Raw genomic sequence first — 26,683 nt, 5'->3', positions numbered from 1 at the left:
ACACACAACAAATGTGGTGTATTGGTTATTAGATTAGGAGAAAGAGATACATTTTTGAAAATAGTCATAAGACAATAATTCCAATAAAGATTCTAAAAAATGAGGTCATAAATTAAGAGAAAGTTGTATTTGAGTTTAGGGTGTAAAAGCAGGAAAAATTGAGGTAAGATGGAAAAAAAAGGTAAGGTTTACATTTAAAAAAACTAAATGGTTGAGAATAAAGTCACAATGTTACAAAAATAATTAAAGAAAAGTATATAAATGTATAATACAACGTTGTATAGGAGGGTACATTTGCAATGTTAAAATCAACTGTATGAATAAGTTACCAGAAAGTATTAAAGCAGGATAAAAAAAAAATGTTTAGAGGGAAAAAATACACAAATGGTTGGGAAAAATCAAAATGTTACACAAATGTGTCAAACATGACAAATCTTACAAGGATTTCTTTTTTCCTAGGAGAAAAAAATGGCAACTTAGGAGAGCAAATAGCGTTATGAAAATAAAATATATAAATGCCATATAGTATTTAAAAAAAAAAAAAGCAGAGTAGTTGGAAAGCTGTTATTTAACAATTACATATACATACGGTTACAAGAAAACCATTTAATTATGAGTTGTATATAATTGTGGATCAAATAAGCGGGAAAAACACAGTAGTTACAAAAAACATACGTAACGTAAAAAAAAAAACTGTAAAAAAATAAAGTAATGATACAAGAAATCTGTGCAAGGAGTAATGTTTTGTCTCAGTAACATTGAGTGTTGTGACATTTGCATTTATTGACTGAAGTAAATCCGCACAGGAAGTCATGGTCTAAATTGATGTTTAATGTCTATTTTCCACTTGTGCCATTTCTTGAATTCAAATGTTTGCAAGCAACTGAACATCCAGCATGAAGTACAAAATAACAAAAAAAGGCAATGACAGCAGGATTGACAGCAGGAAACAGATGTCTGTCGCGGCAGTAAGATAAAAAAAAAAAAAAAAATCAACGTGTGAACTGTGTCTTAAGGTCACTTGTCAAAAGTAGGACAGGTTTTTCACATGAGGACCAACAACAACAATGTCCTGGCTTGCAGTGTAAACAAGCATTGCAATAACTGCTAGCAGAAAACTCCACCTCGTGTGAGTTTGTAGCTTTAAACACAAAGAGGCACACTTAACATGAGAGAACTTGAGCAATAAAAATAACATGTTGTAAAACAAAAGTGATAGCATAGAAAAAGGCGTCAGATTACTGATGAGGATCCTTTAACACTATGTTGACCAGGAGAAAGGTCACAACTTCATGCAGTTACAATACAACATGTTTTCCCACAGCGGACAACCAACACAAAAAGAAAAACAGGTTTCGAAGTTCACAGTTGTGTTTTTTTGTTTTGTTTTGATAGATTTGGGAACAAACGTGCATGCAAGGTGGGAGAAAAGAGAACAATTTAAAAGTAGTCGCCTGCAGTTTGTGCTGTCGTACCTAACAAATGAGCGGTGATTGATCCTCTCGGAGCGTCAATACAAGGACCGACCGGTTTTGAATGGTTGACTTGGAAATACATAAAGTGCTTCTGTCAAAAATAAATAACAGTACAAAATGGCTCTTAATAGGAGGTATCAAAACAATGCACTTGAGATGTGGAAAAGACTGGCACTAGTGAGACATCAGGGGGACTGATAAATGGGGGCGGGGTTTCCCAGTTTGTGTTAAGAATGAGCTAAGAGAAACGGGGGAGGAAAGGCCGTGATTTAACCCAGGATGAGGCTGGACTTTCCACCAGGTGGATTCCTTCGTCCAGAGGAGGGCAGACCTGCAGCAGGGTCCTCAGCTGGGGGAGCGTCGTCTTGGCGCTCTGCTTCAGTCTCAGCGCCGTCACGTCCTGAATACACACGCCCCCGCCCTGACCATCAGTGCCATTTACAAACAAACAAACACAGTGGAACCAGTGATGGCAAAGGGGTGACGATGACCATGAAACCAGAAACATGGTGCACGGAAATGGTTATATTATCAATTATATGCCAAATTATAGTTATCGAGCGATTTACATGGATCCTTGATTTACGAACCCATCTTTTTGCGATTGTTACCATTTTCAAACTTTTAGATCAGTGTTTTTCAACCTTTTTTGAGCCAAGGCACATTTTTTTCATTGAAAAAATCCCGAGACACACCACCAGCAGAATACATAAAAAAATGAAACTCAGCAGCCCATATTGACAGTAAAAAGTCGTTGTTGCAATTGTTGGATATGACTTTAAACCATAACCAAGCAGGCATCAATATAGCTCTTGTCTCAAAGTAGGTGTACTGTCACCACTTGTCATATCATGCCATGACTTATTTTGAGTTTTTTGCTGTTTTCCTGTGTGTAGTGTTTTAGTTCTTGTCTTGCGCTCCTATTTTGGTGGCTTTTTCTCTTTTGTTGGTATTTTCCTGTAGCAGTTTCATGTCTTCCTTGACCGCTATTCCCTGCACCTGCTTTGTTTTAAGCAATCAAGAATATTTCAGTTGTTTTTATCCTTCTTTGTGGGGACATTGTTGATTGTCAAGTCATGTTCGGATGTACTTTGTGGACGCCGTCTTTGCTCCACAGTAAGAGTTTGCTGTTGTCCAGCATTTTGCTTTTGTTTACTTTGTAGCCAGTTCAGTTTTAGTTTCATTCTGCACAGCCTTATCTAAGTGTACAGCTCTGGTAATAGGTACATTCGTAAACACCTGCACAAATGTACTTCAAAATGTAACAATCAAAATAAGACTTTTTGTTTTTGTTTACTAGGGCATGCATATATAATATGCATTAGTTTGACCATTTAAACTCAACGATAATAAAAAGGAGATGCTTGGAAATAGCATAAAAATGCCCCAAAAACTTGGAAAAGTTTGCCGATTCATAGCGTTACTTTTTGGTGTAACCATCATGAGCGTTCTGTTCAGGTATATTTCTTTTATATTTTGATAAATCATCATGTTTATGTATTACTAAATTTAAATAGGCATTGATCAATCTTTAAGCTGTGTGTACCGTATTTTTTGGACTATAATTCGCAGTTTTTTTCATAGTTTGGCCGGGCTCCAGTGCGATTTATATATGTTTTTTTCCTTCTTTATTATGCATTTTCGGCAGGTGCGACTTATACTCCGGTGCGACTTATACTCCGAAAAATACGGTATTTGATTTCAGTTTGCTTTTGACATCTTATTTAGAATTGTAGTTGAAACTTTTACAACCTTGTGTTGCGCTCATGATGGCGTAACCAAACTAGATTTCATTTAATGATCTTATTTTGAATATTTATTCCCTTTTTTACATTTAGTATATTTAAATATTCATTTATAAACATTGAATACATTTCATACATCAATAAAATGCAACTGCCATCATCTCATAGGGTAATGTTTAGTTACACCAAGTCATGAGCGTAACACTAAGCTTCATCACTTTGACTTGTAATATCACTAATTCTGGTGGTGTTTTATGCTTTTTTCTTTTTGGAACATGTACTATACATATAATACAATAAAGTCCCATATAAAATTATGTTTCTAGCAATACTTTAATTTTGCCTTTGAAAGTAACACTCCAATGTCCATTAGTGGAGCTGTACACCTAAGTTTTAATGCCTTTTCTTAGCGGCACTCACCTTTTGTTTCTTTTTGGTTTAAGCATTAGACACCTTTTTACCTGAACACTGCCTCTCGCTGTTTCTGACATCTACAAAACAATTAGCTACCTGCTGCCACCTACTGATATGGAAGAGTATTACGTGGTAAGTCCGGCTATCTCCAGACAGCACAGACACTCAACAACGGCACATTATTTGCGGATTATAATTACAGGCTTGCAAAAAAAATGTTCAACCCAAATAGGTGAAATTAGATAATCTCCCACGGCACAGTGGTTGAAAAACACTGTTTTAGATTGCACCAAATATGTGTGCACCATGTCTCTGTGTACAAACGCTTCATTCAGTCATTTTGTGTCCCGCTGGCAGCTATTTTGTGCTTGCTCGTATTGAAGAGATTTGAGTTTTTCATTGTGATGAGACTGACTTCTCTAGAAAAAGATGCCAAAATGGCCTTTACTCACAAGCAACCTACTATTTAGGCTGTTTTTGAGCAGCATGCAAAGTACTCAAAAGGATTCCAAAGATGCAAATAAGTTCAAGAGGGCTGGTGCTAAGTACATTTGTATGGATCAAATGTAAATATATATACACAGGTAAAAGCCAGTAAATTAGAATATTTTGAAAAACTTGATTTATTTCAGTAATTGCATTCAAAAGGTGTAACTTGTACATTATATTTATTCATTGCACACAGACTGATGCATTCAAATGTTTATTTCATTTAATTTTGATGATTTGAAGTGGCAACAAATGAAAATCCAAAATTCCGTGTGTCACAAAATTAGAATATTACTTAAGGCTAATACAAAAAAGGGATTTTTAGAAATGTTGGCCAACTGAAAAGTATGAAAATGAAAAATATGAGCATGTACAATACTCAATACTTGGTTGGAGCTCCTTTTGCCTCAATTACTGCATTAATGCGGCGTGGCATGGAGTCGATGAGTTTCTGGCACTGCTCAGGTGTTATGAGAGCCCAGGTTGCTCTGATAGTGGCCTTCAACTCTTCTGTATTTTTGGGTCTGGCATTCTGCATCTTCCTTTTCACAATACCCCACAGATTTTCTATGGGGCTAAGGTCAGGGGAGTTGGCGGGCCAATTTAGAACAGAAATACCATGGTCCGTAAACCAGGCACGGGTAGATTTTGCGCTGTGTGCAGGCGCCAAGTCCTGTTGGAACTTGAAATCTCCATCTCCATAGAGCAGGTCAGCAGCAGGAAGCATGAAGTGCTCTAAAACTTGCTGGTAGACGGCTGCGTTGACCCTGGATCTCAGGAAACAGAGTGGACCGACACCAGCAGATGACATGGCACCCCAAACCATCACTGATGGTGGAAACTTTACACTAGACTTCAGGCAACGTGGATCCTGTGCCTCTCCTGTCTTCCTCCAGACTCTGGGACCTCGATTTCCAAAGGAAATGCAAAATTTGCATGGTTGGGTGATGGTTTGGGGTGCCATGTCATCTGCTGGTGTCGGTCCACTCTGTTTCCTGAGATCCAGGGTCAACGCAGCCGTCTACCAGCAAGTTTTAGAGCACTTCATGCTTCCTGCTGCTGACCTGCTCTATGGAGATGGAGATTTCAAGTTCCAACAGGACTTGGCGCCTGCACACAGCGCAAAATCTACCCGTGCCTGGTTTACGGACCATGGTATTTCTGTTCTAAATTGGCCCGCCAACTCCCCTGACCTTAGCCCCATAGAAAATCTGTGGGGTATTGTGAAAAGGAAGATGCAGAATGCCAGACACAAAAACGCAGAAGAGTTGAAGGCCACTATCAGAGCAACCTGGGCTCTCATAACACCTGAGCAGTGCCACAAACTCATCGACTCCATGCCACGCCGCATTAACGCAGTAATTGAGGCAAAAGGAGCTCCAACCAAGTATTGAGTATTGTACATGCTCATATTTTTCATTTTCATACTTTTCAGTTGGCCAACATTTCTAAAAATCCCTTTTTTGTATTAGCCTTAAGTAATATTCTAATTTTGTGACACACGCAATTTTGGATTTTCATTTGTTGCCACTTCAAATCATCAAAATTAAATGAAATAAACATTTGAATGCATCAGTCTGTGTGCAATGAATAAATATAATGTACAAGTTACACCTTTTGAATGCAATTACTGAAATAAATCAAGTTTTTCAAAATACCGGTATTCTAATTTACTGGCTTTTACCTGTAGTTGTGAAAGCTGGATTCAAAAACCTTTTACAGCAAATTGTTATTTGAGGGCAATAAGAAACAAATGTTCAAGGAATCATAGGAGTTTCTGTTAAAATAAATCCAATACTGCCATTTTTTGTGATCTCCTTTATTTTTTAAAGTACCAAAATACATTTTGGTGCTCTACTAATTAGAGATTGAGAAAATATGATGTCTCATGTCTTTCAAGGGAATCAACTTTACTAATTAGAGACATTAACTAGTGTTGTACCGATACCAAAACAGCATTGGCTAGTTATGTCTCTAATTAGTAGTCTTTTATTAATATCTATATTTCTGCAATAGTTACCACTTCCTAGTGTGCAATATATATATATTTGCAAGTTACTCTTCATACTGTGCAATATTTATATTCTTTTATTTCTGAAATACTTTACACTTCATACTGTGCAATATTTATACTTTTTTACTTTTTCCATATTCAGTCTTCATACTGTGCAATGTTTATAACTTTTTATTTCTGCAATACTTTACTCTTCATACTGTGCAATATTTATAAATAATTTTTATTTCTGCAATAGTTTACTCTTCATACTTTGCAATATTTGTATTTTTATATTCTGCAATAGTTACCATGTTATACTGTGCAATATGTATACTTTTACACTTTGAAACAGATTATATTTTATAATGTACAACATTCATACTTTATATTTCTGCTATAGTTGATTTTGTACTGTAAAATATTATTACTCTTCTGTGTTTTTCTTTCTTAGCTTTGTGCCCTTTAAGGTGAACTTATACAACTGCATCATGACAATAAAGGCTTTTTATTTTATTCTATCATTTGCCTGCAATGTGAAGGCTGTTGTATTCTTATCAAAATGTTGGTATGGGTTTAACACTAGTTATGTCTCCAATTAGTTTAAAAAGTACAGATACCAAAGTATTGGACAACATGAGTTATGTCTCCAATTCGTAGAGTTGGTTATTAAAAGGACTGGATACTGTATATCACACTGCCTTACGTTGTATTAATGCTTGTGGCAACCTTCTCCACTATTGCACTTTGTATGGAACCGCAAACTGTCCACCTTTGTTTGCAGATTTTCTCGATGTATGGTTTTTATATATGAATTGCTTCTTGGTCTGGTTCCCCCTTATTTGTGTTCTTATGTGTGTAGAGATTCCAGGCGCTACAGCTTAAAGTCGCAGGACACACTTAGCATGTTTGTTCCTACAGACAACACAAGTCTTGGAAAAAAATATTTCGGATATGCTGCTCCACTGTCATAAAGTGACTATCACCAGATCCTTGTAGTTCGCTGAGCTCCACACAAGGATCTGGGCTCGAAGGCAATGCAAACTCCTTCAAGATAGCAAAAAATAATGAACCAATCAGGATCGCCGGGCGGGATTTCATAGATGTGACGTAGCGCAGAAGCGAACAATGGCTGCACGCAGCGAGGAGTCGTGTGCTGACATGTTTCCTTTGCACAAACATCATCGATCGTCTACTGACATTGCTGCGTTGTTTCAGTAAAAGTTATCTAAATTTTTGCTCTGTCGTTATCCAATATGTCGGCTGTTCTGTTTTGGATTTCCCAGCGTCGCTCGCATCAGCGTAACAGGTTGATTTCGATGTGAGAGGTTGAAGTAGCACGTCATTCAAGATAACAGACAAGTGGTTTATCCAATCACATACAATGATGTTTTTACAAGGCCCCGCCTTCTGAAATACATCTCCTATTGAGAAGTCCCAGATCCTTGAGTGGAGCTGGCGAGAGTCAGGTTACCATGGTCATGGAATGACTTGCAAAAGGATCTGAGGTTGCCTGAGCTGATCTTTTGGGGGTAATTTCAAGCTATTTTAAGGATCTAGAAACTGTTTTAGTTGGGCATTCTACTAGTTTTTACAAAAACATTTTATTATTATTTTTAACGCTTTTTAAAATTGTGGTGGTTTTTGTTGTTATATGTTTTCCTGTAACTTTGTTTCGCTGCCCTCTTGGCTAAATCACTCTTAGAAAATAGATTTTAGTCTCAATTAGTTTTTACTTGGTTAAATAAAGGATACTGATTGATTGATTGATTCATTCATTCATTTACTTGAAAAACATGAGATGTCATGTTTTCTCCAAGAGTTTAAAATAGTTCATGGATTGTCTCACACCTAAACAAAAATGCTCTTTACGGTAATGTTGCACTGGAACCATGACTTGTTTTGACACCATTGCGGTTTGTAATCTGGTAAAATTATACTTCAAAAACCAAACTATTATTTTGTTTGATTTTATTAGTTTTTTGCCCTATAAACACACAGATGCATCATAGATTACTAGGGGCAATATATAATGATAATCACCATGTTGCTTTATAGAGATATCGTTATCGTGAGCCATGTATCGCACGTCATATTGTGAGGCAAGTTCTAGCCCTAATTTTTAATGTGTATAATTACTTGATAGAGTTATGGAAACATGCTTGAGTGAAGTAAGAAAAAAAATTGCTCACCATTGTCGCATACAGGTGTGTCTCCATCCTAAAGGAAGAAGGAGCAGACGTCAAAGTTTCGTCGTCGTAGCACAGAATGGTAATGACTTAATTGAATCAGAAAAATCATAGTCATTATGCTAATATCATCTGTCTCATCACATATAAATTAGTAGGGAGAGGCCACTGTTCACTTTGCACATCAATCATTGATCAATAATCAGCCTACAATCAAGGCCGCCTTAATGCACAGGCTTAGCTTGGCTGAAGCCCAGGGGATCACCTAATCAGGGGACCCTGATTTTGACGGCAAAATGCATTAATTGGTGTTTTTGGCTTCCAATCACAAACAGCTCAGCCTCGTCTAGTGATTGTGTACTTTCGCGCTCTCTGCTGCGTTGTTTTTCCTACTGCTCCGAGCGGGGCTCGAACCACATCGCCCACGTGAAAGACCAGTCTACACAATCGCCAGCACTTAACTTGAAATTGACTGGCTGCTATTACACTGGCACAGATGTGCATAAACCCATCGCAAAGGACAAGTTTTTATTAAAGACATTATTTATGGGTGATATTTTTGCATTGTTGCTGTTCTGTTGAGTGAAATCCTGATTTTTTGATTTTTTTATTGTTTATTGAAGTTAAGTGTCGGCCCTGCCTACACTTAATTGCTTTGCTTGCTTCCTTAGGAAGAGGACAATGTAAATCAATTACTGTGGATTCCAGCCTGTGGAGTTCGCTTCCTGTTTTTCCTCTCCTTCAGTTTACTGTTAAGGCAGCTGACAAAGTATTCAACTCTAATGTAGTGGTCTAAAGTAACCAATAATTGATTATGATCTGTATTGAATAACATTGTTTTTAATTTACCTTTTTACCATTATTTCTTAAACCAACTTCATTGCTTCTCAACACTGGTGTTAATACAGAATAAAAGTGAGGGGTGACTTGTGTTCTGGTTCTCTGTTTCAGAAGTTTCACTTCCATGTCCTTACCATGTCTGCAGAGGGGTTCATGCCTTGGTTAGCTCCTCTCCTAAGGGGGGCTGACGGCTCACCACACAGCACACCCGTGGGCTTTCCACCTGAAAAAGGATGATGACGTGACACACGTTACGAGAGACCTTTAGCTAATAACAGCGTACATTTGTCTAGTTCTCTGATTGGTTGTCTTTGTGACACAAACATAACGCTGTGTCAAAACTTACGGGAGCGCAAATCAGAAATCTGAGCGTAGAAAAAAAAGCTGCATGCCCAGAGGGGAGAGGTTGAGAGAGAGGAAGCGAGGGGGCAGGAGGGAGCGCATCTCTCTGACAGAAGTAAGCAGTAATTATTGAGCGTTAATATGGATAATAAACACTTTTATCGTGCATGTTATATTCGCTCAAACATTTGTATTTTTCGCTCAAACATTTGTATTTTTCGCTTAAGTTTAATGTCTTTTAAAAAATATAATGTCTGTACTTGCAAAATATATTTTTCTGTTCTCAACATCTGCCTTTGTGAACTCAAAATTTAGACACAGATACAACTCCATACACGTCGAACCGCTGTACTACAGGTCTTCCCCAACATGGTAATAAACAGTACATGATATTACAGAACTGCTAACACCTGGCGTTTGCTATACAGTTGAGAAAGCTGAAGCACAATTGGGTTAAATTAATCAAACCTGAAAGGGGAACTGCACTATGTTTTTGGAATTTTGCTTATTGTTCACAATCATTATGAAAGACACGAACACACGTAATTTTTTTTGGGGGGGGGGGGGGGGGATTTTAATGATGATAAAAAAACGCTTGGAAGATGCGGTTAATGGGAGTCACCATTGTAGCCTTAAAATACTTCAAAACCCGCCAACGTTTTATATACACACTGCAAGTCCATATACAATGTAGACACGTTCATAACAATAAGTAATATGTACAATATTTACCGTATTTTGGTAATTTTAAGCATTGTCGGAACTTATTTCCTCAGCACATTTATTTCCGTTTCTATAGCAGCGCACTTCCGACTTCTAGCAAAAAATGTGTGTTCCTACTTCCGGAAACCAACGCGAGTGTTTTTTAATCATGGCAGACTTGGTAATAGATGACGGAAATTACTATTTTTGGACGAATGAGGATTCACAACCATATCTTTTTGAAGCTGAATATACGGAGGATGAACTAAATTTGTATCTTTTTTTTTCTTCCCTTCAATTCACACCCCGACGCTAAATGAAACTACCTAAAGCACAACCATTTTCCTCACAACTCGCAGGAACACGCTCTACTCTCCCAGCTGGTGCATGTGGGCATCTTCAGAGTGCTTGTACAAGAGAGCGAAACATTGGAGCAGAGAGAAGCCGAGTGAGTGAGTCACTATTTTGACGCTGCAAATCCTGCGCTTGGAGCCAAGCTATTTCGACATAAATGGATTGCTTGCCCAAAATCAATAGGAAATAAACACCCTGGGCCAACTGGACCAAACAGACAACTGTCCATCGAGTAAGTTACTATATATCGATCATGACACATGCAGCACGTCATGTGTGTTATTACAACTACAGTACATACGCTGTTTACAAACAAACATGAAATGTGGGCTAATACTTTACAGATACTGTAATATGATTGTTCATGTTTTTCAGTCAGTACAAATTGGTGTCGTATCGCAGTGTTGTACATTACAAACTCAAATGCGTTTCGTACTGACGTAGAAGCTAGCTTATATCGTGCCGTGGCAAGCTCACGGCTAATACCGTAGCACAGCAATGTGTTGGTACAGCAGAAAAAATGTTCCTTAGTATTCGCTCTTACAATAACAATGTCGCGACAGCTAAGTTGTTATACATGTTTTGGAACATAAATTAAGTATTATTGGCGGTTCCTGAATGCCTTTTTAAAAAGATTTAGAGGCAGAACGGATTACTATCCTCAGCTGCATTGCTAGCCACTTAGAATGAGATGATTTATAAAAGTTAAAATGCAAAAGAAAAAATAAACCTTTGTTTTCTTGTCTCTTAAATCATTGTGAACGATTCCAAAAAAGTGCAGTTCCCCTTTAAATGGAATTGAACTCAATAACTTTCCCGTCATCGTTAAATTGCTGTTTGTGTGTGTTTTAGGATGTAACGATATGAACATTTCATATCACGGGTATTGTAACCAGAATTATCATCTTTATCATTATTAGCCAGTATTGTTAAATGTGCTCAAAAAGCTAATAATACACAATGACATTTTGTATCCAAGTTTTATTAAAAAAAATTAAATTAACTAAAAAAAACACACTTAATGGTCAGAATAATTTCCGTTTGAGTATGCAAATATGTTTTATCTTCTTCCGTTTTAATTTGTAAAGGTTTTAGTGTTGACGGCGCTTCACTTCCAGTTTATGTTACGGGAGTTTACTTCCTGGTATTCTTCCTTCAAGAATAGATTAAATAAATGTGAAAAGAGTCTGGCTTGCAGGTTCAATGTACACAATACAATATCTTAGTTGCTCAAACACTAATGTGTTTGTGTAAATTTAGATTGGAGTATGTCATTTATTAATGGTGACATAATTATTGTCTCCTGTATTTATGTTAGCATTTAAGATAGCTAGCTTGCTTCTCCAGTAAATGTGCAGTGTCAACAGTCTGAGTTAATCAAAGATGGTTTTATGATCAATGATGGTTTTATGATCATTTTAATTCAAAATGGTTATATTCACCGTGGGGCGTTTTACCGCGTTTTATCATTATACGGTTTATCTTTGTCTCCAATGATTTATCTTTGTCTCCCGCTATCAAACAGGGTGCAAGCGGGTTCACTCTGTGCATCGCTCCCACTGCCCGAGCGTGTTTATTTAATAGCAGAATTGAATGAACAGAGTATATATCCACTTGTCAGTCATCCACATTCTTTGTCTCTGTGGGCAGAGGCAGGGTCGCTACTTTTCAAACACAGGATGCACGGACATAGAGCTTCGCTACTAACGACTCGCTGGTGAGAAGCACAGCAAAGTAACGAAAATACAAAGGAAAAAATATGATGGCAAAGCCAAATTTCGGCTTCAAACGAGTTAGCAAGATGAGCCTATCAAAACAGACAAACATGCCCAAGTGACAGCAGCAACAACGAAAAAACACCACCACCCAAGCTGGTTTTTTCAACTCGGGGGGGGGGGGGGGGGACTTCTCTTCAAGATGTTCAATATTTATTGAAGTGCAATTTTTGCTAACTAAGTCAGAGTCCATTTTATTTTAATGTTTACTTATTTAGGATAATTAAAAGTTCTTAACCTTCCAATTACCGTATTTTCCGCACTATAAGGCGCACCTAAAAACCACAATTTTTCTCAAAAGCTGACAGTGCGCCTAATAACCCGGTGCGCTTTATTACGATTCATTTTCATAAAGTTTCGGTCTCGCAACTTCGGTAAACAGCCGCCATCTTTTTTCCCGGTAGAACAGGAAGCGCTTCTTCTTCTACGCAAGCAACCGCCAAGGAAAGCACCCGCCCCCATAGAACAGGAAGCGCTTCACCCGCCCCCATAGAACAGGAAGCGCTTCACCCGCCCCCGGAAGAAGAAGAAAAAACGCGCGGATATCACCGTACGTTTCATTTCCTGTTTACATCTGTAAAGACCACAAAATGGCTCCTACTAAACGATCCGGGTCATAAAAAGACGCAATCTCTCCATCCGCACACGGATTACTACCGTATTTCACAGCAACTGAACCGCACTGTGGAACGGGAGCACGTACGGTGAATATTCGCTCCACAGGGAATGAGAAGTCATCCTTCACTGTGGTTCTAGCTTGCCATGCTAACTTCCACTCATGGTGATATTCAAAAGGAAGACCTTGCCAAAAGAGACCTTTCCAGCCGGCGTCATCATAAAAGCTAACTCGAAGGGATGGATGGATGAAGAAAAGATGAGCGAGTGGTTAAGGGAAGTTTACGCGAAGCGGCCGGGTGGCTTTTTTCGCTGCTCCGTCCATGTTGATATATGACTCTATGCGCGCCCACATCACAGATGGTGTCAAAAAACAAGTGAAGCACACAAATACAACACTCGCCGTCATTCCGGGTGGATTAACCAAAGAACTCCAACCGCTGGATATTGGTGTCAACAGGGCATTCAAATCACGACTGCGAACTGCGTGGGAAAAATGGATGACCGAAGGCGAACACACCTTCACTAAGACGGGCAGACAACATACGCCAACATCTGCCAGTGGATTGTAAATGCCTGGGCAGATATTTCTGTCACAACTGTGGTCCGAGCTTTCCGGAAGGCAGGATTCACAGAACTGCTGCACAACAACAGCGACACTGAATCCGATGATTTCGAAGAGACGGAGCCCGCCATTTTGGAAGCCACGCTAGCGCAACTTTTCAATTCGGACACCGAAGACGAAGAATTCGAAGGATTTACCGGTACGAATGAAGAATAACTTCAGAAAGTGAGCGCTATGTTTATTTTGTGTGTTGTGTGTTGTGACATTAACGTTCGAGCAACATTACCGGTATGTTGCTATTGCTCTACACCATTTTGAATTTTACTATGTTTGTGATTGCACATTTGTACATTTTGGGACAGAGTTGTTAGAACGCTGGTTTTCAATATATTATTAAAGTTTGACTGAACTATCTGACTGTTTTTTTGACATTCACTTTAGCGCAGCGTTTTTTTGACATTCACTTTAGCGCAGCGTAGGCGCGGCTTTTAGTCCGGGGCGGCTTATTGGTGGACAAAATTATGAAATATGTAATTCATAGAAGGTGCGGCTAATAATCCGGTGCGCCTTATAGTGCGGAAAATACGGTATATTGGTAAAAAATAACACCGCAAAATCAAAGTTTATTGCGTTTGAAAGAAAAACCTGAATTATTATAATTATTAAATTATCTGAAAATAATGTTGACAATATTATTGTTTATCAGCAATAATTTTTTTAACAATATCTCGTCTAGCATAATGCACAGGTTTAGCTGAATCTGATGTAGTGTGCATATACTGTATGTCTCCAGGCATAAACCTATTTGGGCAGCGCAAAGTAGGGTGCAGGAGGGCGAGGTGTCTAACATCCACCAGCAATGTAATCATAGAGGAATTGAAGAGGATTGCAGTCACATGAACATTTTTTATTAAATTTTTTTAAATCCCCAATTTCCCTGGAAAACAGCCCAACTTTTGAAATGCCAATGTTGACAGGTACGAGTATTGTCCCTTGAGAAGATATGTACACATGAGAGATACTGAACATGTTTATAGGTACAACTGAGAAGATAAGTTTGACAGCACCTGGTGGGTTGTTCCTTCTGTTAGCGTAGGGGTCTTCTGGCTCAGCGAAAACACTGGAGGCCATCTTATTTTTCCGGGCAGGAGGTTTCTCCTCATCAGTGCCGAAGGATATGTTGGAAGCACCGCCTGGAGGCCGCAGAACCCTGGAAAGGAGGATATTCTGGGTGAGCAAGATGACTGTGAATTAGAGTTATGCCCAGCCTGATTGTGTGATGAGATCGGAGCCCATTTTTGCTTTTTTTTGACTGACCGGACATCGGCCGATTAACCCAACCCAATCTTTACCACAGCTGGGTCCCAGTGTTCATACACTTCACAAAAGGATGTAGGCTGAGGGATTTCCAGATACCTTGTTGCCACATGCAGGGGTGTGTTAAGTCCAGGAGTGCGCATTTCTTGCTAGAACACCGCCTTAAATTTGAGAGCTACACATTGCAGCAAACTTGTCATCTACAGTGCGAAGCTACAACTACACCCTCGAAATGAAGAAACAAGGGGTTGAGCTTTGTAATCTTCCTTAAGAATTAGGACTTGCTACGTCACTGCATGTTCGGGCACTTAAACGACTATGTAGTTACGTTTAAAGCTGCCACAACACCAATATTTTGGCACCAAAATGTGCATTGTTATGTATTTCAATACTGTTTGATACTTTTCAAAATAAAGGCAATTACAAAAAATTTCATTATTGGCTTCCTTTTAACAAAAAAAAATTATGATTAAACACATGTTTGTTATTGCACTCAAGGAACAATTTTAAAAGATTGGAATTAAAATTAAAAAGCGCATATAACACATGGGCTTTTCTTCTTGTACGCAAAAACAGTTTAATTATTTTAAATATCACATATAGCTTTCCATAATCTAGACTTAGGTTTGAATAGAATAGAAAGTTGTATTGACATTGTAATAAATGCTTTATAATTTATGGTTGCCAATTATATCTTTAAGACAAGATACAATTTTTTAGTAAATACTGAAAACAATAAGTCTAAAAGTAACAGATTAGACATCCATCCATCCATTTTCTACTGCTTGTCCCATTCGGGGTCGCGGGGGGTGCTGGAGCCTATCTCAGCTACAATCGGGCGGAAGGCGGGGTACACCCTGGACAAGTCGCCTCTTCATCGCAGGGCCAACACAGATAGACAGACAACATTCACACTCACATTCACACACTAGGGCCAATTTAGTGTTGCCAATCAACCTATCCCCAGGTGCATGTCTTTGGTGGTGGGAGGAAGCCGGAGTACCCGGAGGGAACCCACGCAGTCACGGGGAGAACATGCAAACTCCACACAGAAAGATCCCGAGCCCGGGATTGAACCCAGGACCTTCGTATTGTGAGGCACATGCACTAACCCCTGTGACATGTAGCAAGTAAAACACACAATGTTAAAGATAAAACACAAATGAAATAGTGGAAATTTGTTATAAAATTCCGTCAATTCACTTGCATTAGTAGGGAATAAGCGGTAGAAAATGGATGGATGGATAGTTTACACACTGTGGGCGACTTGGACTGCGCCAATCATTTTTAACAAGCAATTTAACAATTTTGAACATCTACGTATCTATATGTGCAGGAGGGAAGCTGGTAACTTTATAACCTGCCACTCTTTAAACTCCTTGTGCAGATCTGAATATTTGTTATATTTACCTAAATTTAAAGCAAAGGTGGTAATGCTGTATTGACACATTTGGCGAGGCATGTTTAAATGTCACATTTATGGATAGTTTTGAAGCCCAAATTCCTCCATATTGCGCTTCATGCACCCTTATAAACCGGCAGAATTATGTTTTTGTCATTTTTCCCTTCGACACATTTTCTGCTTGTATGTACCGAGTGTGTGCGTTGACACAGGAAATGTGCCACGCCTCGGCTCACAAACGTCACCCATGCCCAGCAGCATATATGGATTTTTCAAAGGCAGTAGTACCTTTTTTAATTCGTTAGTACTGCTGTACTTTATTAGCAACAGTGTACCTTAGAACCCTAGTCCCACTATTACACAACAAATGCGGCAGCAATGAGATTGTTTTTTATCATTCATCATGCTTTGGTTGATTAATAGACAAAGAACTACAAAGAGAAGAAGCCACCATCTACGAATGATGTCGCTTGTGAATTAAAAAAAAAAGTATGTAACAAATGTTTTCACATTCGCAAGCTTTTCGTAAGTATTTTAGACTAACGTTAGCTAACATGGCTAACGCTACAAACTAAAGTGTAACTTATGCAGAAATTGTGGGATTTTCTCTGGCACTACCTGAGCGAGTCAGCATCTGAAATCCCTCACCCTAAAGGGCTAGATTCATACCCGCTATCCCTCGTTATGCCCACTATCCCTACATGCAAAGAGTCATTAGGACACCACTACCCTAAAAACGAGCAAAAATGTAGGGACAGGGCTAAAAAGTAGGGTGAGGGGGTGTATTGAGACTGGCCCAAAGTTTTTTCCAAGTACCATTATCACTTCAGTACTAGACGATGAGGAATGGCTAAGCATGCGAAACATTGAACATAACAAAATAAGCTTTCCGCTAAAGCTTCAATGTAAAGTAAAGGTGATCAATCCAAATACCATTTGTATCGATAACTAGCATTGTATCAGTATATCATTTATACCAAAGTGATTAAATCGCACATTTTTATTTTTATTCTTTTTATTACAAAATCTTTTTTTGTCATTTTTGTTACGGTTTACAAACTTATGAAATAAGTCCTTGGATAAAGGAAGGCTTTAAGGTTAGGCCTTGCACTCCTGGTGGTGCATAGGCCATCAACAACTCCCCGCCATCGTCCTCTGTCCTCGGCGATCCTTTCGAGCTCCCTGCAGGTGTGACTGGTCTGCTTGACGTCAGTCTTCAGGTCCCTTCTCCACGTGTTTCTTGGTTTTCCTCGATTTCTCCTCCCCTGGGAATTCCAGGTTAGGGCCTGGCGGGTGAACTTAGATGTTGGTTTCCTCAGGGTGTGGCCGATCTAACTCCATCTTCTCCTCCTGATCTCTTCCTCCACTGGCGCATGGTTTGTTCTTTGCCAGAGATCTGTGTTGCTGATGGTTTACGGCCAGTGGGTGTTGAGGATTATTCTTCGACAGGAATTGATGAACATCTGTGCTCTCTTGGTGGTGCTTTTTATTGATCGCTATGTTTAAAATCCATACAGCAGGACAGACCTGATGTTCAAGTTTAACAGGCAAATCTCTGTGCGTGTTGTGATGAGGTGGGATCTCCAGACGTTCTTGAGGGGTGATGAACGATTCCCTTGCATTTGCGAAGCGTCCGTTTCTCCCTGTTGGTTCACCACACTGCCTAGATACGTGAAAGTCTCCACTTTTTCCAGGTTGTTGTCGCCAAGCTTCACTGGCTCTGTGCAAGTAGAGTTGATCTTCAGGATCTTGGTCTTCTGGGGGTGGATGTGGAGGTCCACTTGTGAAGCGAAATAGGCTAGATTTGACGTTTTGTCCTGCATCTGATGCCGGCTGCACAGGACTAGGGCATGGTCGTCTGAGAAGTCCAGGTCGTTAAACTGTGACCTGGGGGTCCACTGGATGGCGTTTTTCTTTCCGTCCGTTGTCTGCTTCATCACCCAGTCGATGGTGAGGAGGAACAGAAACGGTGATGAGAGGCATCCTTGACGTACACCAGTTTTTATGCCAAAGCGTCTAGTCAGCTGGCCACTGTGGACGACCTGGCAGGACATTACCTCATAGGATTTTTGGATGAGTCGGGTCAGTTTGGCTGGGATCCCGTAGTGCCGAAGGAGTTGCCACAACGTGGCTTTAAGGGAAAAAATTAAATGTTTTAAATGGGAGCCTACGTTGTGCGCGCTCTCACACACGCACGCAGAAAAGACAACTCCCCTGAACCACGCCCCTGCTTCCACGGCCCGTATCAGCTGACATTTGTTCCAGGACCCCATATCCGCACATAGCTGCCGGGGATATGCCTGTATGGTTCTTTAGTTTTGGACCCCCAGAATCAGCACTTGGGTCAACGAGGTGAAGTTATGTCTGAAAACCTTCGACAAGTTGACTTCATGTCCTTCCCCGCCCGTTAGGATGTTTCACAGTGTAAAATACGATCCACCTGGAGGATGGACTATTTTATTTTGAAAGTAAACTGGATAATTTGTTTTGTGTTTGATTTCCTGTCCAAAACAAGCAGATTTTAGCTAAATTGAACCGTAGAAAATGGATGGATGGATGGATGAACCGCCATGTTGCGGCGACTGGCAAAAATAGAAGCCCTGTGTATATTCATTGCAGGGATGTGGAACGTCACCGCCATGTCGGTGCTGGCAAAAATAGAAGTTGTGCCGTGGCGGCACCGTTAAGCATCGAGTCACAAGCCGGGGTTAGTCAACAGGTGTGTCTGCCACCTAAAAAAAGTAAACATCTCAGAGTAACAGCTTGTGCCACTACAAGATAGCTGTATTTGCCTTTATTAATGCCATGTTTCCAGAAGAAAATAGTGTTAAGATAGCTGGGCCTTACTGCAACCTCCCTAAGTAGCTTACTGAGCCGTACAGTTTTGTTAAAAAATGTATTTAAAAAAACTAAGCTTTATTGTTTACAGAAACCAAGCCATTAGAACTGGGTTGAAAAAAAAAAAATCAGAAAATGAACCTAACACACAACAAATGAAATAACATAGTTTTACAGCCATATAGCAAGTGCAAACTTGGATTAATGTCACAGTAGTAGGAGCTCACATTTTAATCTTTCAATGTGATGCTTATACTACAGTATGCACTGTTCATACACTAACAGTTTATTTAAAGGAAATCAACCTCTGAAATAGAAATCTCCTTCAGACATTTGCCTGTAAATAAATGTCCCCTCAACACCGTTGTTAGTAAATACAGTAAGATGATACACACTAGTAATGTACTAATTATTATCCATGCAGATGCTTATTTCCTACACTAGTAGTTCAACTTATTTTTTTTGCCATTGTTGTGTAGTAGTGGCTCAGATTTAATCAGTTTGTTAGCACACGTATTAGTACACAGTTCAGTCTAATAAAGATGTTATCTTATGACCTAGACACATGTAATGACGCTATCATAGTTATGTAACGTGTCGATTTAGGGCTATATAAATACACTATGATTGATTGATAGCAGAAACGAAAACATTCACTTGTCAATATATTTGGCCCCTGTTGGGATATATTATGTTGGAATATAATTAAGACAAGCCCTGTGTAAGTCGCCGTATTGAATGCTACTAGGGACAGATAGCGCTCAGACAAATTTTATTAGAATTGTATCCAATAGGGAATAAATACTTCTGATTTTAAGTTTAACCATCGTGTCCTCTTTAAACATCTTCTGGCTCCAGATTACACAAATACGACGACACCGCTCATCCCGATCTGATTATTTGGCCTCAGATCCTAGCTGGTTTCAAGTCCTGATCCGAAATGTTGACAATGTTATTATTGATTATAGAACTGAAAAATGTAAATGAAGGAAATAAACAAATTTTTATAAATTAAGATTAGGCAGGCTTTTTCATTCCCACATCTTGGCGGTGTGCTTTAGTCATCGTTTTTCCCTGTGCTTCTTTTTTATCATACGTGGTATCAGTGTCCAGAAAATTTGTTTAAAAAAATAATTTATAGTTACTTTTTACTTTACCCAAAAAGTAATTGAATTACTAACGGAATTACTCTTTCATAAATGTAATTAATTACTAGGTAAAGTAATTAATGCCTTACTTAAAATTTAAAAAAGTCAAATATCTTGTTTATACACGTTTCGTATTATAGCTGAGCGTGCGTGTGTGCCTTTAAAAGGTGGTGCCTGTTGTCGAGTGACGTCAGCAAACAGACAGCGCACATTAGTTTAGTTGTGTTTGTTAGCTTTGCAGTGGCTGTTTATCGGTAGTTACAGCAGCTCTGTTGAATGCTGGTTAATAGAGATTGAATGTGCTTCTATCCATACATCCATCCATTTTCTTCCATGGCTGTCATATCTTCTGGTCCACAAAGGGATTATTTAACATGAAGAGATTTGGTTGAACTTAGTCTTTTATTTAATTTTTTTTTCTTATTTGTATTATTTCTATGTCCAAAAACAGTAAAATCAACGGTTAAATTTGCGGGTAAATTTGCTGTTAAAATGTTGGTTACTGTACTTTTATTGAAAATGTATTGAACGTTGACAAAAAGAGCAGAAAAGGTTTCCTCTTTTTAATTCAACCTACAGTGTTGGTTGCACTTTATTCAAATAAGATGTGATTGCATTAGCCATTAATTGTTGCTAACTTGCTTGTTTGTATCCATAATGTATTGATATATAATTCCCTTAAAAGAAAGAACAGATACACTATATTCCCAAAAGTATTTGGCCACCTGCCTTGACTCACATATGAACTTGAAGTGCCCTCCCATTCCTAACACATAGGGTTCAATATGATGTCGGTCCATCTTTTGCAGCTATTACATCGTCAACTCTTCTGGGAAGGCTGTCCACAAGGTTGCAGAGTGTGTTTATAGGAATTTTCCACCATTCTTCCAAAGGCGCATTGGTGAGGTCACACACTGATATCGGTCGAGAAGGCCTGGCTCTCAGTCTTCGTTTTAATTCATCCCAAAGGTGTTCTATTGGGTTCAGGTCAGGACTCTGTGCAGGCCAGTCAAGATAATCTACACCACTCTGTCATCCATGTCTTTATGGACCTTGCTTTGTGTACAGTCAAGTTGGAAGAGAAAGATGCCTACTCCAAACTGTTCCCTGTTGGGAGCATGGAATTGTCCAAAATGTTTTGGTATCCTGGAGCATTCGAAGTCCCTTTCACTGGAACTAAGGGGCCAAGCCCAACTCCTGAAAAACAACCCCACACCCTAATTCCTCCTCCACCAAATTTCACACTCGGCACAATGCGGTCCGAAATGTACCGTTCTCCTGGCAACCTCCAAACCCAGACTCGTCCATCAGATTGCCAAATGGAAAAGCGTGATTCATCACTCCAGAGAAGCGTCTCCACTGCTCTAGAGTCCAGTGGCGAGGTGCTTTACACCACTGCATCCCACGCTTTGCATTGGACTTGGTGATGTGTGGCTTAGATGCAGCTGCACGGCAATGGAAACCCTTTCCATGAAGCTCTCTGCGTACTGTACGTGGGCTAATTGGAAGGTCACATCAAGTTTGGAGCTCTGTAGCAACTGACTGTGCAGAAAGTATTTGCACTATGCGCTTCAGCATCCGCTGACCCCTCTCTGTCAGTTTACGCAGCCTACCACTCGGTGGCTGAGTTGCTGTTGTTCCCAAACTTCACTTTTCTTGTAATAAAGCCGAAGGTTGGACTTTGGAATATTTAAGAGCGAGGAAATTTCACGACTGGATTTGTTGCACAGGCGGCATCCCATGACAGTTCCACGCTGGAAATCACTGAGCTCCTGAGAGCGGCCCATTCTTTCACAAATGTTTGTAGAAACAGTCTCCATGCCTAAGTGCTCAATTTTATACACCTGTGGCCGGGCCAAGTGATTAGGACACCTGATTCTGATCATTTGGATGGGTGGCCAAATACTTTTGGCAATATATATATATATATATATATATATAGGAAACTTTACCTTTACCTAATTATTTCACGGTCACACTGGAAGATTTTTGGCTAAAAAGTTATTATCGTTAAAACGAATCGTTACACCTTTATTGTCAATGTCAAGCTAATAAATTGACATAATTTGTGTCATCAGTAGCTCAAATTAAAATGCAATCATCTAGGGCTGGGCGATACATCGATATACGCGATATATCGCGGGTTTGTCTCTGTGCGATATAGAACATGACTATATCGTGATATTCGAGTGTCCGTTCTCACACAGTTGCTTTTAGCTGCGGGGCATTAAACTGCATGCGTTTCTCACTCTTTCCTGTCTCTCCTTCTCACAGACACTTAAAACAAGCGCACCTTCTTACATACGTCACATACTGTCACACGCTCCTGCGGAGCAGACAAGTAGCGACATGGTAACGTTAGCTGTGATGCTAACAGCTAACGTTGTGGTTTGAGTGGTAATACGAGAGAAAGAAGGTGTGCGAATCTGGTAACAAATGGAGGAATAATTAATTCCCAAGAAAAACAGCATGGGGTCCATCGTCTGACGGTGGTTTGGCTTCAAGCGGGAATATGTCTTTACATGTCAACATCTCCGTTCGGTGCCACACCAACTAAATGCCGAAGCAACTATTTCCACATCAACACCGTAGGACATACACTATTTGATATGCAGCTCATTTTTAATGTGACACTTATTGAAATATCTTGTGTGTCATCACGCACAAAAGCGCGCTTTATTTGTTTTAAACTATTGTCGTGGCGTTCTGTACAAAAAGTGCACTTTAATTTAGTGTTTTGAAATGTCATCTTAGTGACATCATTCACAAAAGTGCACTAATAGCTTATTTTAAAATGTCTCTGACAATCTGGCACTTTCTGTTTTGGAAATGACATGAATGCTTGTGCCACTGCTTAATAACTGTTTAATAAATACAGTTTTGGTAAATTGACTTAGTTGTGATTTCCCTCTCTGCATGAAAGAGATGAGAGAGAGGTGTATGGTCAGAGAGTGTTTGGGCCTGTGTGTGTGTGTGCGTGTGTGTGTGTGTGTGTGTGTGTGTATGTGTGTGTGTTTTGTCTCGTCTTGTCCAATAGTAACAGTGGTACTATTGTATTGTTAGTGTACAGGAGGTTTTCTTGTTTTGGTTTGTATAGTATTGTTCTTGTATTATATTGTTTATGTTAAATGTGGAATGAGGGAGAGGGGTTGGGATATTATAAGCATTTGCTTCATCCAACCCCTTTTCAAGCCTTGCATAAATGTCTCTGCCAAAATGTAAAAAATAAATGTGTGTTGTTGTAAGGTGCAGGTTTGAAATAAATAATTCAATTCTATTGAAAAAACAAAATGCGGCTGCTAGACTTTTGACAAGAAAGTTTGATCATATTACGCCTATACTGGCTCACCTGCACTGGCTTCCTGTGCACTTAAGATGTGACTTTAAGGTTTTACTACTTACGTATAAAGTACTACACGGTCTAGCTCCAGCCTATCTTGCCGATTGTATTGTACCATATGTCCCGGCAAGAAATCTGCGTTCAAAGAACTCCGGCTTATTAGTGATTCCCAGAGCCCAAAAAAAGTCTGCGTGCTATAGAGCGTTTTCTATTCGGGCTCCAGTACTATGGAATGCCCTCCCGGTAACAGTTAGAGATGCTACCTCTGTAGAAGCATTTAAGTCCCATCTTAAAACTCATTTGTATACTCTAGCCTTTAAAGGGGAACATTATCACAATTTCAGAAGGGTTAAAACCATTAAAAATCAGTTCCCAATGGCTTATTTTATTTTTCGAAGTTTTTTTCAAAATTTTACCCATCACGCAATATCCCTAAAAAAAGCTTCAAAGTGCCTGATTTTAACCATCGTTATATACACCCTTCCATTTTCCTGTGACGTCACATAGTGAAGCAAACACAAACAAACATGGCGCATAGAACAGCAAGCTATAGCGACATTAGCTCGGATTCAGACTCGGATTTCAGCGGTTTAAGCGATTACGCATGTATTGAAACGGATGGTTGTAGTGTGGAGGCAGGTAGCGAAAACGAAATTGAAGAAGAAACTGAAGCTATTGAGCCATATCGGTTTGAACCGTATGCAAGCGAAACCGACGAAAACGACATGACAGCCAGCGACACGGGAGAAAGCGAGGACGAATTTGGTATGTGTTTGTTTGGCATTAAAGGAAACTAACAACTATGAACTAGGTTTACAGCATATGAAATACATTTGGCAACAACATGCACTTTGAGAGTGCAGACAGCCCAATTTTCATCAATTAATATATTCTGTAGACATACCCTCATTCGCTCTCTTTTCCTGAAAGCTGATCTGTCCAGTTTTGGAGTTGATGTCAGCAGGCCAGGGAAGCTAGGGTCGATATTCTTCTCTTGATCATCTTCGGTGGCATAAGGGACGGTGTGAGCCAAGACATCCAGAGGGTTTAGCTCGCTCGTCTACGGGAACAAACTGCCGCCATTGCTTGCCGTGCTACCGAGGTCCTTTGTCCCTGAATTGCTCACACACTCCGGCAGATTCAATGGGGATCTGGCGGCAGATTTCTTTGACTTTATCGTTGAAGATGCATCTGCTTTGAGTGTCGCAGGATATCCACACATTCTTGCCATCTCTGTCGTAGCATAGCTTTCGTCGGTAAAGTGTGCGAAACAAACGTCCAATTTCTTGCCACTTTCGCATCTTTGGGCCACTGGTGCAACTTGAATCCGTCCCTGTTCGTGTTGTTACACCCTCCGACAACACACCGACGAGGCATGATGTCTCCAAGGTACGGAAAACAGTCGAAAAAACGGAAAATAACAGAGCTGATTTGACTCGGTGTTTAAGAAAATGGCGGATTGCTTCCCGATGTGACGTCACAACGAGAGCGAATAATAGAAAGACGTTTAATTCGCCAAAATCCACCCATTTAGAGTTCGGAAATCGGTTAAAAAAAATATGGTCTTTTTTCTGCAACATCAAGGTATATATTGACGCTTACATAGGTCTGGTGATAATGTTCCCCTTTAAATAGCCCCCCTTTTTTAGACCAGTTGATCTGCCGTTTTCCTTTCTCCTCTGCTCCCCCCTCTCCTTTGTGGAGGGGGAGACACACAGGTCCGGTGGCCATGGATGAAGTGCTGGCTGTCCAGAGTCGGGACCCGGGGTGGACCGCTCGCCTGTGCATCGGTTGGGAACATCTCTGCGCTGCTGACCCGTCTTCGCTCGGGATGGTTTCCTGCTGGCCCCACTATGGACTGGACTCTTACTATTATGTTGGATCCACTATTGACTGGACTCTCACAATATTATGTCAGACCCACTCGACATCCATTGCATTCGGTCTCCCCTAGAGGGGGGGGGGGGGGGGGGGGGGGGGGGGGGTTACCCACATATGCGGTCATCTCCAAGGTTTCTCATAGTCATTCACATCGACGTCCCACTGGGGTGAGTTTTTCCTTGCCCTTATGTGGGCTCTGTACCGAGAATGTCGTTGTGGCTTGTCTAGCCCTTTGAGACACTTGTGATTTAGGGCTATATAAATAAACAATGAGCGTATATGAATGCAGTATGAACAAGAATGTTTTAATGTAGACACATAGAATCATCATACTGCTGTGATTATATGTATCAAGTGTTCATTCAAGGCTAAGGCAAAATATCGAGATATATATCGTGTATTGCGATATGGCCTAAAAATATCGAGATATTAAAAAAAGGCCATATCGCCCAGCCCTACAATCATCCCAAAGAAGTGCCAGTGGCTTGTTTAGTATGTTTCAGTTTCCATATGGCACATTCACTGACCTCTTTGTTGCACCTTCAGTGATGGGGGAAACCCACGGGTGGCCCCACCCTATTCAGACACATTTCACACTGCCAACCCCACACTGACGGTTAATGTATTTCCTCATGTAGATAATAATTACAGTAAACACTAAAAACACATGGATGTTTTTAGTGTTAGTACAATAAAACGAGGTGAGCGTTTTATCAGCGGCTAGCTAACTGCAAGGTGTACAAAGGGACATGTGCTACCATTGCTAGCTAGTTGGTTTTTTTTAAACGGCTAATTTGAACTAATCGATGTGTTTATCTTGGTAACACCGCTGAATTCATGATATTTAATCCCCCCAGTTAGAGACAGAAGGGTACAAGACAAGTATTTACGGTTGAACAGTTTCGCGGGAGAGGATGCTCGGATGGTTAGCTAACGGCATAATGGTGGCTAACATGGCGATGGAAGGCAAAGAGACGACGCGTTTTACCTTGAGCTGCTTTTAGCATTGGGCTCCACTCCTTGAAATGTCGTCGTTGTCGTCATTTTCACGCTAACAGCTAAAAGACAGGAGGGAGTATACGGGAGTTAATCGTTCTGAGTGTGTGGTATTTCACCGCCGCATCTCTGTCAACGCAAACCGATGCATCAATCAACCTGACTCCAATCTGGTGAAGCGATGGTGTTGATACGAAAGCAATTGCTACTTCCCGTGTCACTTTCAAAATAAAACCGGAACTCGTCTCGTTTTTGTTGACGTT

The 26,683-nt window shown here is 40.0% G+C and overlaps 1 protein-coding gene across 1 annotated transcript; it reads right to left on the bottom strand.

Moving 5' to 3' along the window:
- Positions 1 to 810: 810 nt before the first annotated feature.
- jpt1a (Jupiter microtubule associated homolog 1a) lies at positions 811 to 26,637 on the bottom strand. The gene is made up of 5 exons (XM_061983710.1): positions 26,413 to 26,637; positions 14,566 to 14,708; positions 9,280 to 9,368; positions 8,309 to 8,336; positions 811 to 1,875 (listed from the first exon to the last, which is right to left on the bottom strand). Exons 1-5 carry the CDS (start codon positions 26,466 to 26,468, stop codon positions 1,745 to 1,747), a joined length of 447 nt encoding a protein of 148 aa, XP_061839694.1. The 5' UTR covers positions 26,469 to 26,637; the 3' UTR covers positions 811 to 1,744.
- Between the last annotated feature and the right edge of the window lie 46 nt (positions 26,638 to 26,683).

This window comes from Nerophis lumbriciformis, linkage group LG25, assembly GCF_033978685.3.
Source record: "Nerophis lumbriciformis linkage group LG25, RoL_Nlum_v2.1, whole genome shotgun sequence".
Lineage (NCBI taxonomy): Eukaryota > Metazoa > Chordata > Actinopteri > Syngnathiformes > Syngnathidae > Nerophis > Nerophis lumbriciformis.
Note: the sequence above shows the minus strand (reverse complement) of the source record. Positions and strands in the feature narration are given on the sequence as shown.

Coding starts and splice junctions, on each gene's coding strand:
- jpt1a (XM_061983710.1), bottom strand. CDS start 26,468: ATGACGACAACGACGACATTTCAAGGAGTGGAGCCCAATGCTAAAAGC. Junction 14,709..26,412: donor AATGCTAAAAGCAGCTCAAG/GTAAAACGCGTC, acceptor CCTCCTTTCCAG/GGTTCTGCGGCCTCCAGGCG. Junction 1,876..8,308: donor CACACCTGTATGCGACAATG/GTGAGCAATTTT, acceptor GTGTGTATTCAG/GACGTGACGGCGCTGAGACT.